Genomic DNA, 15,985 nt, shown 5'->3' on the forward strand with positions numbered 1-15,985 from the left:
TTCAGGACAATGTTTTCATTTTGCAACAAAGTGCTTCCCCATCATTTCCAAAACAGTTTGCTGTATTTTCATCTCTTTATGCAAACAGTTTACCATTTAAGTGTCAAGGGGTGTGCTTGGCTCCGCTGTGAAATTCAATATCAATCAGATCTGAAATCCCTTTTGTTAGGTGGAACTTCTGAAGTAGAGATATTGTTTACTTCACTAAAATCCTAAAGATCAAAGCTTTGTCGTTTTAGTAATCACTGGAGATGCATCCATGTTTGCATCTAATGGCACCGTTAATCGAGGATCTGGACCACAGTTAGAACAATTGAAAAGCTTGCAGACGTGGTTTCTAAATTGTCTGTTCATACTAAGGTACACAGCAAAGTTTATAGCTGAATTGAATAAGGCTAGAGCGTCAAAAAGGTCACCCAGCTTATAGAGACAGTTTTTTGAAAACTCCTCCCCTTTGATGGCTGAAATCAAGGCTGATATTCCTTGTGGTACTTCTGTTACTAGAAAAATCAGTAGTAGGCTTATAAGTAATTTTGTGGTCCAGTCACTACATGTCCGTCTCTTGTAGCTTTGTCGCATTGACTGGCGAGCTATTGCGAATCTTCCTTTCGTTTTTTTAACTGGTAGCTGGGCTTCTTCACTAGAGAGGGGTAGATTTTCAGGTGGAACTCTGTTCGCCGATTTCTGCCTCGTTGTTTGAAGTCGTTTCTGCCTTCGACGTACTGTTACAAGCTGGCGGACAAGCCAGGTTGTTAGGACTGTTAAAATACAACAGGGAACAATTTTGACGAAGACACCAAAAATCCAAAATTGAATCTGAAAAAAAATTTCCTTTGAGTTCACTAAATTTAGACACCCTAAATTTAAATCTAAATCAGTTCTTGGATATCATTGTCAAATTGCCAAAAGCTTACTAATGCCTTTGGTAAATAATTTCGTGGACCATACCTCTCACCCATTTATAATCAAATGAAATAAAGAAAATATAATAAAGGTAACGCTTTTAATTAAGACAGCAAATACTATGCATGCTAACAAAAGCGTTTTGAGTAGAATTTGTACTAAAAGGCAACTGTATTTTATCATACAATGTCATATCAAGAAATAACATTTAACTTTGTAGACCTAGACATCGTCATATGTAATTTGTGTGGATTTATGAAGTGTTTTAGTGACCATACTGACTTTTCTTTCGGCCATGTACAGAACACCAATTAATGTTTATAAGATGTGAGTTTCTGTCCATTTTTTCCTTTTATTGTAAATTTTTTTTATCTCCTTATTCGGGTTGATTTTATGTTTTGGCTTTATAGTCTAGTTTGTTTTTCTTTTTGTTTTTTTATTGACAAAGGTTTTTGAATGTAAAGTCAAAATATGTTGGCCTTTATTAGTACATTTTCATGTTTTCAGTACATAATTTGTCACTTTTATATATTAGTCACTTACATAGAATATGTATTTTTTCACTTTTTACATACACAACAAATTAAAAACTTTACATGTTATTATATATTTTCTACTCATTGTTAGTTTATTCAAGTACGCAGAATTTTCCTGTCAGGGAGGAGGCAATAATTGAGAATTTTTTTCTTAATTTAAAGATTTATTTGAAAATTTTTTGAATTTTTCCATTTAAAATATCTCTTTTTGAATATTCAGCTCCTTGATCTCATGCAATATATGTTTCAAATGAATTGTAAAATGAAGCATTTTCTTTAGTGACTGTCCTAGAAAATGGTCCGTATCTTTGATTTATCAGCCTCAAAATTTAATTTGTTATCTCTTCTTTTTGTTACAGTATGAAAGACAAAAACAAATGAAGTTATTGAAGTTCAAGTTTAAGGGCTGTGGATTCGGCAAGTGCATGTGCTACTCCCACAGAAGTTTTCAAAACAAATTATGGATCAAGCAAATGCTAATAACTAGATCTAAGGGTACATTCCCGGTGGAAATTGCTATTTCATTCGTATTTACTTCAAACTAAATGAGAATGAACTGCGAACCTGAAACGGTTTATAAACTTTTGAAACGGTTTATAACGGTTTATAATACGCATTATGATGATCATTAAAATATGAGTAATTTTAATGAGCCATTAATATATGAAGTATATGAAGATATGATATATGGTTGAAGATATGATATGGTTGAAGATATGTATTTGGTTGAAGATATGATATATACTTCATATATGAAGTATATGAAGTATAGGTAAAATATGAAGCTATGAGTGTTGATGCCTAATAATCCTTATTAGTTGCTATATTGGACATTTGCCTCCATATCCCCAATTTGATGATGATTGTGCAGAAGTTAATGCACTAACTTCTGCAAGTAAACAGCGTTCAAATTTAATACAAAGCTTTACACGAATTTGATTTTCGGTCATTTCAAATGTCAAATCGCCCTCAATCTGGAACTGAAAGCCTAATATCAATGAAACATTATTAACTTGTTGTCAAACCTGAAATACACCCTAAGAAGGAGTCTCTAAAACGAGACTTTCGTAAAAGTCATTTCAAACCCTTATTGGATTTTGCATAGAATTAAGTAATAAAAAACAAACAAACAGTTGTTTCTACTGAAAATAAGGAGCAAAATTAAAACTAAATACGAACAGAAATTATTCTGTATTAGTGGGGGAGTACCCCCTCCTCAATACCCCTCTCTTCACGCTAAAGTTTTTTAGTTCTTTTAAATAAGGGTTTGATTTCTAACTAAATGGCTCTTGGGCTCCAGGAATCGTTCTTAAAGAGTTGGGACAAAAGATGAATTTTAGCGTAAAGAGTGGGATATTGAGGAGGAGGAAGCCCCCACATGCACGATGTTATTTCTGTTCGTTTTTAGTTTTAATGTTGCTCCTTACTTTCAGTAGAAAAACACTTACTTTTTATTTAATTTCTGATCGATTTTCGAACAACCCATCGAAAATACCTCTCATAAAAAAAATTCCTCCACAGAAAATTTTCCCACACAAAACCCTTCCCCCGGGAAATTACCCCTGAAAAATACATCCTCGCTGTGAATTCCCCCCAGAAATTGTCTTTGCGGACGATTTTGCCAGAAAAATACTCCTTAGCATACTTTCATTTGAGAAAAACACTTTTTTTTCTGATCGTTCTTCATGTCCTGACGGAGTTCCCCTGTGAGGATCATTTTCCTGGAAATCCCTCCCCCCCCCGCATGGAAGTTTCTCCTGCAGAAATTTTTCCCATGGCGAGTGTCTTCTGCTGATAATTCCCCCCTGGAGAATTTCTCGCGTGGGGAATCTACCCCACGTAAAAATTCTCCGGAAAATTCCAACTCCACTGAAAATTATCCCCGGACAATTCCCCCATAACATGAAAAATGTCTGCATACTTCCCATTAACAAATACAATATGCAAACAACAGGTAAATTTTATAACCTGCTGCCCTTCCTCCGGGGCCTGTGAGGGAGGGGGATCATGACATCCCCAAAGATTTATTCTTTGAACCTTTCAACTATACTGATCAACAAACCTGGTGCAGAATTTTGATTAGATGACTTTTTTTTGGGGGGGGGGGGAGATAGGGGGTAAGAGGGGGGCTAGTTGCCCATCAATTTTTTTGTCACTTAAAATGGGTACCAGAACTTATAATTTTTCGTTCAAAAGTGCTCTCTTCCAATCTTCTAGGATCGTTGATTCGATACGATCACCCCCGGGAAGAACAAATAAATAAAAAAAATTGGTATCTGTGATCTTTCTTCCGGCAAAAAAGACAAAATTCCACACTTTTTTAAGATGGTAACTTGAAAAATCTACAGTAGTGTTCTCTGATACGCTGCCTCTGATATTGCAATTTGAATAAGATTTCTATACTTTTGGGGTATTTTTCATCCCTTTTTCGGAAATCAGGCAAATTTTCTGAGGCTCGTAGCTTGTGAAAGGTGACATTAAACTGATTGAATCTTACATATTTGGAGTTAGCATAAAAAACCAATTCTTTCGATTTATCTATTGTTATCAAAATTATGTTTCTTAGAGTTTTGGTTACTACTAAGCCTATCGCTCTTTACTTACAGTTAGTTTTCACGAACTGTTTGAAATATATATAGCCGAGGTTGATTGAAGATGATCAATACTTTCAATTTTTGTAATAAAATACTGACTAGATTAATGTTAAAGTTTAATGTCAGTGTCAAAATATCCTACCGAAGGATTTCATGTTGTTTTTTTCATCTGCGTGATCACTTTAAGGTGACTCTTTAAAAAACAATTTCAGAAAAAAACTGAAATACCATTTCGGAACCCCCTCTAGTGCCTAATGAAATATTTTTGATCTCTAAGACAATAAAATGAATGGCTTTAAAAAAAAAAAAAAATTAAACAAACGTAGATACTACTAGAAGGTCAAACAACATGTGTTTAGTGACTCAATTAACTAATTAATTCACATAATCAAAAACATATATATATAAATACACTTAAAAAAAATCGACAAAAAATAATAAGAAAAAGAAAGAAAAAAAAGACTAAACCCTCACAAGGAACCTACTCTCAACCTGCATTTTGACTAAGTAAGAACTTGTTAACCTGTGATTTAAATGAAAAAACTAATACAGAGCCCGTAATGCTGTCCGGGAGGCTATTCCAGAGGGTTATACTTATGTTACGAAAAACACATGAGCTGATCTCACTGTATTTTTCTTCTCCTATACTAGCTTATCCGCATTCCTAGTGTCATAAGAACGATAATCAGAATTAATAGAAAAAATATCTACACATCAAGCTGGCGAAATACCATTTAAACATTCGTATACCATTGTTAACAACTGGTGATCCCATAACTGATCAACATTCAAAAATTTAAAATATGAATAACAAAAAAGTTTATCGCTAAAATTGGCTCATTCTCCCAAAAGACGAACTGCTTTATTCTGAATTGTCTGGATTCTTCTATAATTAGCATAAAAATTGCTTGCAAAAAGAGAACACACAAATACAATATAAGATTGGATAATCGTACCATAAATAATCTTTAAAACTAAGACTAGGAAAAAATTACGAAAACGACGAAGTAAACCTAGGCCTCTTCCTGCCTTGGACGATATAATTGCACTGTGTTTCTTCCAATTCAAATTGCAATCAACAAAAAATCCCAAATACCTCGTATTTCAACCGTTAGGGATGAAATTAATTAATCTAAAATACCTTTATGAATCATTTGTTTAGTTACTAATTTTATAAGATACTACTACTGCTACTGGTAATAACAACTAACTGCAGCACCAAGCCGCCTAAGCCTACACAGTTACGTATGCTCCTCCTCCGTCCCAATCTATTCAAAGCTTCCCTCTTTAGACCCTGCCAAGAAGTTCAAATTCCCTTTTAAGCCTTTCTAATAGACTATTCTCATTTTATCTGGGGAAGAAATGCTTTTAGCTTAACCCCAGATGTGTAGCCAAAAAGACTGATATTTGGCAGTCTGTCAACTATCATCCCCAAAACGTGTCCTAGCCATTGTACTAGCCTAGCCTAGTTTTAAAGCTTTTTAAAACTATTAAAAAGAATTTTTATTCTAATTAAATAGCTCTTGTGTTTCAGGAGTCATTCTTAAAGAATTTAGACAATAAGTCAATAGTATGGCCATTCCAGCTACGGATTTTACACCCTTATTTGGGCTCTAGGGATTGCCTGTACTTGGGTCAATTACCTACATACATAATCATACTAAAATAAATAATTCATTAGCATAATTCAACGGGCATCTTATTTTCAAATACCTGTCTGGACATGATTAACAAGGAAAGCTGAAATACGTGTTTTGACAATTTAATTCTATGAATAATTGTTTTATTTGAATTGAATGAAATCTGGTCTTATGATACACGCTTGGGTAGAGTAAACCGGCAAAGCTATGTTCCCCAATGAATCAATTGCTATGGCTTTTTGGAGGGAACTAATGGTCATCAATTTCCAACCTCAAAGGGGCCCGATGTCCCGTCCCCCAAATTTTTGCCCCCCCCTTTTTTTAATTAGTCTTGTTTCTAACTTAAATTATTTTTTACTTGGATTTTAAATTTTTTTTACTTAGAAATTGTTTAAACTTTTTTTCATTCTTAAAATTACATAAAAATACTAAAAAAAAATTACTTGTGATATTTTAGAAATAAAAAATGAAGATGATGAAGTTACGTTAGTCGTAATATTTCCTATTAGAAATTTAATGTTTATAGTGACATTTTTTCTTTTTTGACTCCGAATTTTTTGGACTTAAAATGTTTTGCACTCAGAGTTTGAAGGCTATTAGCAACTGGTTCTGTCAAGTGATTTTTTTTTGCAAGGGTGCCATATGATAATAGGTTGTGATATTGATAAACATTTTAGCCAAGCATTTCCAAATCTTGTGTGATATTATCAAACATCTTGCGCTACATTATCAAACTCTCGCCTGATATAACGCGAAACCTCTTTTGTATTATCGAAACCTTACTTGGTATTATGAAAATAAATACAAAAAGACAGACACAAACAAACAGTCGCTCAGACACACAGACACAGAGAGAGAGAGGGAGAGAGAGAGAGAGAGAGAGAAAGAGAGAGGGAGAGAGAGAGAGAGAGAGAGAGAGAGAGGGAGAGAGAGGGAGAGAGAGAGAGAGATAGAGAGAGAGGGATAGAGAGAGAGCACACAAAGAGAGACAGAAAGACAATAAATGCCCGCTCAGACAAACAGACACAGAGAGTGAGAGAGAGAGACAAAAAACACACAGACACAGAGAGTCAGACATACAAACACAAAAAACAGACATGGGGACAAGCAAACATCCAGACAAACAGAGAGAGAGAGAGAGAAAACACATACAAACACACTGTCAGACACACAAACATACAGAGTCAGACACACAGAGGCAGATAAAGAGACAAGCAAACAAACATAGTCAGACACACATACACACAAATACAAACACGGGAACAAGCAGTTATCCGCTCAGACAGACAGGCACAGAGAGAGAGAGAGAGAGAGAGAGAGATAGAGAGAGAGAGAGAGAGAGAGAGAGAGAGAGAGAGAGAGAGAGAGAGAGAGAGACAGACAGACAGAGAGAGAGGGGGGGAGAAAGAGAGAAAAAAACCCATACAAACACACAGTGAGACACACAGACATACAAAGAGAAACAAGCAAACATCCGCTCAGACAAACAGGCATTTAGAACGAGAGAGACAAAAACACATACAAACACACAGATTCAGACACAGAGTCAGACCCACAAACACACAAAGATAGACATGGGGGAAAAGCAAACATCCACTCAGACACACAGGCACAGAGAGAGAGAGAGAGAGAGAGAGAGAGAGAGAGAGAGAGAGAGAGAGAGAGAGAGAAAGAGAGAGAGAGAGACAGAGAGAGAGAGAAAGACATATACGAAAAGCCTGTCAGACACTCAAACACACAGATAGAAACAAGCAAACATCCGCTCAGACACACAGGCACTTAGAGTGAGAGAGAAAAAAAAACATACAAACACATAGATTCAGAAACACGAACTCAAAATGATACATACCAGCAATTATTGTTGAACTTATGTCTACATCCAAAACTGTTGTTGAACTTATGTCTATATCCAAAATTGTTGTTGTACTTATGTCTACATCCAAAATTGTTGTTGAACTTATGTCTACATCCAGCAATGTTGTTGAACTTATGTCTACACCCAAATTTGTTGTTGAACTTATGTCTACATCCAAAATTGTTGTTGAACTTATGTCTACATCCAAAACTTTTGTTGAACTTATGTCTACATCCAAAATTTTTGTTGAAATTATGTCTACATCCAAAATTGTTGTTGAACTTATGTCTACATCCAAAATAGTTATTGAACTTATATCTACATCCAAAATTGTTGTTGAACTTATGTCTACATCGAAAATTATTGTTGAACTTATTTCTACATCCAAAATTGTTGTTGGACTTATGTCTACAATCAAAATTGTTGTTGAACTTATGACTGCATCCAAAATTGTTGTTGAACTTATGTCTACATCCAGCAATGTTGTTGAACTTTTGTCTATATCCAAATTTTTTGTTGAACTTATGTCTACATCCAAAATTGTTGTTGAACTTATGTCTACATCCAAAATTATTGTTGAACTTATGTCTACATCCAAAATTGTTGTTGAACTTATGTCTACATCCAAAATTGTTGTTGAACTTATGTCTACATCCAAAATTGTTGTTAAACTTGTGTCTACATCCAAAATTGTTCTTGAACTTATGTCTATATTTTCCCCGGAACATCCCCACTTGTAAAATAGCGTCGGCAAATGCAAAGTGAGACAAAAAAAAAAATTTCTTATAGGAATTGTGATAAGTTGCCCCAGTCTGAAACTTTCCCTGGAAAGACCACCCCAGGAAACTTGCCAACCACGGAAAATTCTCACCGTGGAAAATTTCCCCCAGCAGAAAATTCCCCCCTAAGAAAATGTCTGTATACTTCCCAACAACAAATACTACACGTAAACAATTGGCAAATTTGGGAACTAACAGCCCTCTCTTCAGGAACTCTGGGGGTCATTCATCGGCAAAGGCATAGTTATCGGACCTTTCAACTATGTTGAGCAAAATGGCTATATCAAAATTTTCATCGGACAACTTTGGGGGAAAAGGAGCGTAGAAGGTGAGCTAGTTGCCTTTCATTCTTTTGGTCGCTTAATAAGGGCACTAGAAATTTGTATTTCCGACCAAATGAGATTCCTCCCAATCTTCTAGAATCACTGGTTTGATATGATTACCCCTGGGAAAAAAACAACAACAAATAAACACGCATCCGTGACCTTTCTTAAGGGCAAAACGCAAAATTCAACACTTTTGTGTATAGGGGCTTAAAACTTTTACAGTCAGATTTTCTGACATGCTGATTCTGATAGTGTAATTTTCATTAGGACCACAATACTTTATGGGGGTATTTCCTCCTTTTTTTGAAAATTGGGCAAACTTTCAAAGGCTCTTAACTTGTCATGGGTAAAAGTAAGCTTAATGAACATTGCATATTTGGAATCAGCATAAAAATTCTCTCCATGCATCTATTGTTATCAAAACTCTGTTTTTAGAGTTTCGGTTACTATTCAGTCGCGTCACTCCTTACTTACAGTTCGTTACCATGAACTGTTTGAAACTTGGTGTCTGCTGAGTGTTAAAACTGCATTCCTGTATCATACGTGTTTCGTCTTTAAAATTTGAGTTCCAGGGGTTTCCTAATTTCTTAAAACTTATATGGTTAAGTTTGTACTTAACTACCTTTAAGAATCAGATTTTAGTTTTGGTCCATGGTACTGTAATTCTTCAAATCGATCTTATGCAATTTTTAACGCTTATAGCAGAGGTAAAGGTTGCCATAGATTAGAATTTTCAGTCTTTTGTCGCAGTGATGGCTTCATTCTAGGTCACTACAGTATTGTAACTTATTTTAAAAATTGTTAAACTAAACATCTTATAACAATCTGTTCACGATCAAACCATTTGTTTAAGTATTTATTCTAATTCAAAATATCCTTCAGAAATATTTAATATCAAAAATAGTTACTACGAAATTTTTCAATGAAAATCTATGTTCGTGAGCAATGAAAATCTATGTTCGTGAGCATATTAAACCACATTCGTGAGCACTAACACCAAATCCTTAAAATAAAGTAACGTGTATGATACTATTATAGTTTCAACACTGCTGTTTCTTAAAAAAAAAAGAAAAAAAAAGGAGCTTCATATAAACTTAATTTCACATAAACCTAATATTTAACATAAAGTTAACTTAATAACTAAAATGGGTTTCATATTTGAATGTAGAATATTTTTGGAGAATTAAATGTAATGTGTAATTGTATGCTAAGATAAAATAAATACTTGGAAAAATAGAAGGGATGGACTACAAAATTATTTTTTGGGGGATTTGGAAAATAGTTTCAAATAAATATAACAGAAATAGCCTACTTAAGGATGAAATTAAGTTATCATGTGGCAATTAATCACATGCTTTCATCACAAAACAAATGGTTTAGGGCCATTCATCTTACAAAAAACTCATCACGAGACATTAATCAAAAAACAATTTATGATACAAAAAAACATCAAGCCACTCAAGCCAAAACTTAAATATAGGACGGGAAATTTTTTATATTTTATGTCATGTCAGAGTTTCCACTTTTTAGGGGGTGGTGGAACCACCCTGGCCCAGCTGTAATTTTTGACGGGGGATGAGGGATACAATAAATTACAGGATAAAAAGACCAAGTGCCTTGGGCAGGTATGCATTACGCTTTTCTTTTTATTTCTAATATTTTTGACACAGTTGGAATTTTTTTTCCCCTTCCCCCTTTTTTGGAAAAACATATATCAGAGCATGTACCAGGCCAGCTCAAGACTAATAAACAGATATGTTGAGCTATATAGCTTGGCTGGGGCAAAATCTTTAAAAAGTAACCCTTCTACACCATAAAAGTCAAATTAGACGAATATAGTGAACTTTATATAAGAAAAACATTAATTCATAAAACCTGGACAAAAACGTTTCAATGTTTCTCTACATTTTTAAAACGTCTTCAACTTGATCTTAAAATAAAAAAATATTAGTTAACACGATTACTTTAAGATCATAGGCAGCGTAATAGCGCTGCCTAAGTAAAGAGCGATATGAGCACAATGTATTTATTTTTTTTTTCTAGACCAGGGCACTTCGTACCGAAGAAGTTGTCGAAGTAATTTCACAAAGTGCTTATTCGATTGGAAATTGAAAAGGATAGTGTCCTTTTCAATAGCCGACAGTGATTGCAGAGCAACTAACACCCCTCCCACGCCCACTATTTCCCCAAACACATCCGAAATTTTTTTTTGAGATAGCCGTTTGTTCCGTGTAGGGAAGAAGTCCAGAAATAATGTCTTTGAGGATGAAAATCCCCCCGCGGGCAAGGGTTTTAAGTTATGCCCTTGGACCATACAAGGTTTTTATAGAAAGCCTGGTCGTATAAACTTAGGCGGGGGCTGACTGGATTGGTAATAAAAATTTCTAGTGTCCTTTTTAAGATTCAAAGTAGTAGAAGGGTGGCTACAGCCTCCCCCCCCCCCTACACCTCGTATTTTCCCGAAATCCCTCTGGCGGAAATTTTGAGATAGCCGTTTATTGTCATATAAACTTCAAAAAAGGCTCCTTCGATTGGAAATTTAAAGGGCTAGTGCCCTTTTTAATAGTTAACAGTGATTGAAGGGCAACAAGCCCCCCCCCACCAGCCCATCAATTATCCATAAGCACATCTAATCAAAATTGTTAGATACTCATTTCGTTCATCGTAGTTGAGAGGTCTGGAAATTATGTCTTTGAGGATGACACCCCCCCCCCTCCCAGAGCCCTTAGAACAAGGGTTCTAAGTTATGCCCTGGGGTCATATAATGTTTTTATGGAAAGGGTGTCTGTATAAGCTACGGAAGGGGCTTATCGGATTGGACATCAGATGTTCTAGTGCCCTTTTTAAGAGTCAAAATGATCGGGGGGCAGACATCCCCCTTGTCGTATTTTCCACAAATGTATTCGATATAAATTTTGAGATAGCCATTGAATCAAAATAGTCAAAAGATCATATAATAAAGTCTTTGGGGTTGACAGGATCCCCCAGAGTCTGGGGGTAAGGGTTGTAAGTTATGCCCCAGGGGTATATAAGGAAGGCATTAATTACTCCGACGAGTACATAATTTATGCATGCTTCTGTTCTGTTTGTTGATGGTTATTTGATGTTTTTTTCATGGTTCTGCTCTGTTTGATGGTTATTCGATGTTTTTTTCATGGTTTGATGGTTTCTGTTCTGTTTGTTGATGGTTGTTTGATGATTATGATTGTCGGTCAATTTTTGTTTTGTTTTCTTGGATGTAGACATAAGTTCAAAAAATTTTTGGGATGTAGACATAAGTTCAACAACAATTTTGGATGTAAAGATAAGTCCAACAACAATTTTGGATGTGGACATAAGTTCAAGAACAATTTTGGATGTAGACATAAGTTCAACAGAAAATTTAGATGTAGACATAAGTTCAACAACATTGCTGGATGTAGACATAAGTTCAACAACAATTTTGGATGTAGACAAAAGTTCAACAACAATTTTGGATGTAGATATAAGTCCAACAACATTATTGGATGTAGAAATAAGTTCAACAACAATTTTGGATGTAGACATAAGTTCAACAACAATTTTGGATGTAGTCATAAGTTCAACAACAATTTTGGATGTAGACATAAGTTCAACAACAATTTTGGATGTAGACATAAGTTCAACAACATTGCTGGATGTAGACATAAGTTCCACAACAATTTTGGATGTAGACATAAGTTCAACAACAATTTTGAATGTAGTCATAACTTCAACAACAATTTTGGATGTAGACATAAGTTCAACAAAAATTTTGGATGTATACATAAGTTCAACAACAATTTTGGATGTAGACATAAGTCCAACAAGAATTTTGGATGTAGACATAATTTCAACAACAATTTCGGACGTAGTCATAAGTTCAACAACAATTTTGGATGTAGACATAAGTTCAACAACATTGCTGGATGTAGAAATAACTTTAACAACAATTTTGGATGTAGACATAAGTTTAACAACAATTTTGGATGTAGACATAAGTTCAACAACAATTTTGGATGTAGACATAAGTTCAAAAATCAATTGCTGGATAATCGACAATGATGGATATCTGACTGGGAATTCTAATGTAACATTAGGGGATTAAGAAACAATATGGCTTCTCTACTTTAGTGTCAGAGATAAATTAATATTCTATTTTTAAATATGCTTTAATGGAGTTCTTTACTTTTCTTGAAAAAACTTATTTTGGGGCAAAAGTTTTTTATTAATTACAATAAATAGCCAAGTCAAACTCGAAATGAATGAAAATTAACATGAGCAGGGCTCATAACCCCCATGCCTTCTCAAGACCAGAACATAATTTGCGCTTTACTGAAAACAAAATACGTTTTAAATGTTTTCACTTTTTTACTTTCATAAATAAAAATTATTAAAACTGTAAGGAATAGATATCAGTCAAACTGACAATCCACGGTTATTTGTTTTTCTTTCAGTAATGCGCAAATTATGTTCTGGTTTTGAGAAGAAATGGGGGTTATTTGCTGAATGGAATGTGTTTAAAAAGAAGAAAATAACAACAGTAATAACCTACCTATTGAAATGATCCGTGCTTGCGTAATTTGTCTTATCTCTAGCATCAAATATTAACAAAGACCACACTGCCTTTCCATATCTAACAAACACAACTTAAAAACAATAGGGAAATTTTTTTCCAAGACAGTGCAATTTAACATAGGGCTTGGACATAGGGCCGAAATATTCACCGATTTAAATTGCACTGTCTTGGAAAAAAATTTCCCTATTGTTTTTAAGTTGTGTTTGTTAGATCTCTAGCATCTACAAGAATATACACTACAGTTACACGTGGACATTTTAAAAAGCGGGCAAACCTTTACAGACACCTGTTCCATTTCTTTGAAGTATGTGCTATCAGACTGGTATTTCTGATTTTTTGGACAATTGCCTTAGCTCGAAAGTAGTTTGTTATTAATGCGTCGTTGCTAATTAAAAAATTGGATGCTACTATCAGAATTGTTTGATTGACATTTGCAAAAAGGGATAAGGAATTTGCGAATTGGACTGTACGAACGATCTTATTTGAATAATAGGAAAAAAACAGAGCTAGATAACATTTGTGAATTGGATCGTATGAAGGTGGAGAAAAAAAAAGAGTTAAACTGATTAGCAGTTAAGGTAACCCCGAAGGGCTTCTTAAGTCAGGTAATTTATTATAAATTTGAGACAACATCAATATATGAGAACGGTTAATAATGAGAGAATGATATTGTGACCTGAGTTAGCTTTACCTCACCGATGTTTTCTTTATAATGCCAAAGTGGTGTTTGAACAGTACTGTCAATTTAAAATTGAATTTAATGTTATACTGTACAAAAAAGTTAAAAGTCAGAGTGATGTAGATGACAAGAAAAGAACTTTAATAACGGATAGCTTTACTTCTTCAATGTGTTCTGTATAATACACAAGTGGTGGGTTGAGGGCAGCGGGGTGTCTTAGAGTACTTATAGTGCTGTATTGTGGGCCGAATTGCTTGTGAAAAAACCCGAATGAATAAGTTGAAATAAAATTTTTAACTAGAAATGGCTGAAAAGTGTTTTGGGGGAGATGGGTTGATGGCAGAAGGATGTCTTAGCGTAGTTATAGTGTGATAGTGGGGGGCGAATTTCTTGCGAAAAACCCAAATGAATGAGTTTAAATAACAATTTTAACTAGAACTGGCTGAAAAGTGTTTTGGGGGAGATAGGTCAACGACAGAGGGGTGTTTTAGCGTAGTTATAGTGTGATAGTGGGGGGTGAATTGCTAGCTTAAAATCTAAGCTAATAAGGGTTTATGACCGTAAACTCTAGTTTTCTGTAAGAAAATTATGGAAAATACAATTCTCTGGTTCAAATGTGAAACTTAAGTCCATTTTTGGATTGAGAAATAAAACTATTTCCGTAAAATCTGACCTAATAAGGGTTTTTGACCGTAAATTATAGTTTTTTGTATGAAAATATGGGAAATACAATTCGTTGGCTCATAGGTGAAACTTAAGTCCAGTTTTGGATCGAAAAATAAACTATTTCTGTAAAATCTGAGCTAATAAGGGTTTTTGACCGTAAACTCTAGTTTTTTGTAAGAACATTATGGAAAATACAATTCTCTGTTTCAGATGTGAAACTTAAGTCCATTTTTGGATCTAAAAATAAAACTATTTCCGTAAAATCTGAGCTAATAAGGGTTTTTGACCGTAAACTCTAGTTTTTTGTAAGAAAATTATGGAAAATACAATTTCCTGATTCAAGTGGGAAATTTAAGTCCATTTTGGATCGAAAAATAAAACTCTTTCTGTAAAGTATGAGTTAATAGGGATTTTTGACCATAGACTCTAGTTTTTTTTAAGAAAATTATAGAAAATGCAATTCGTTGGCTCATAGGTGAAACTTAAGTCCAGTTACGGATCGAAAAATAAACTATTTCTGTAAAATCTGAGCTAATAAGGGTTGTTGACCGTAAACTCTAGTTTTTTTTGTAAGAAAATTATAGAAAATACAATTCTCTGGTTCAAATGTGAAACTTAAGTCTATTTTTGAATAAAAAATAAAACTCTTTCTGTAAGATCTGAGCTAATAAGGGTTTTTGACCGTAAACTTTAGTTTTTGTAAGAAAGTTAGGGAAAATACAATTCGTTGGATCATAGGTGAAACTTAAGGCCAGTTTTGGATCGAAAAATAAAACTATTTACGTAATATCTGAGCTAATAAGGGTTTTTGACCGTAAACTCTAGTTTCATGTAAGAAAATTATGCAAAATACAATTGTCTGGTTCAAATGTGAAACTTAAGTCCATTTTGGATCGAAAAAAAACTATTTCAATAAAATCTGAGCTAATAAGGATTTTTGACCGTAAACTCTAGTTTTTGTAAGAAAATTATGGAAAATACAATTCGTCGGCTTATATGTGAAACTTAAGTCCAGTTATGGATTGAAAAATAAACTATTTCCGTACAATCTGAGCTAATAAGGGTTTTTGACCGTAAACTCTAGTTTCGTTTAAGAAAATTATGGAAAATACACTTTTCTGGTTCAAATGTGAAACTTAAGTCAATTTTTTGATCGAAAAATAAAACTATTTCCGTAAAATCTGAGCTAATAAGGGTTTTTGACCATACACTCTTGTTTTTTGTAAGACAATTGTTGAAAATACAATTTTGTGGCTTATAGGGGAGACTAAAGTCCATTTATTGATCGAAAAATAAACTATTTACATACAATCTGAGCTAATAAGAGTGTTTGACAGTAAACTCTAGTTTTTTGTAAGAAAAATTACGAAAAACAAAATTCTTTGGTTCATAGGTGAAACTTAGGTCCCGTTTTGGACCGAAAAATAAACT

General features: G+C 34.1%; 1 protein-coding gene across 1 annotated transcript in view; it reads right to left on the reverse strand.

The window, feature by feature from the left end:
- The window catches only part of LOC148947598 (G protein-coupled receptor dmsr-1-like), a 118,497-nt gene continuing 102,512 nt past the window's right edge, over window positions 1–15,985 (reverse strand). The window contains exon 3 of the mRNA XM_089096160.1: window positions 1–816. Within this exon, the coding sequence (XP_088952286.1) occupies window positions 220–816 (597 nt within the window). The 3' untranslated portion in view covers window positions 1–219. The remainder of the gene's footprint in view (window positions 817–15,985) is intronic.

The sequence above is a fragment of the Artemia sp. Qi Xiang Cuo genome, chromosome 10 (genome assembly GCF_049724085.1).
Source record: "Artemia sp. Qi Xiang Cuo chromosome 10, ASM4972408v1, whole genome shotgun sequence".
NCBI lineage: Eukaryota > Metazoa > Arthropoda > Branchiopoda > Anostraca > Artemiidae > Artemia > Artemia sp. Qi Xiang Cuo.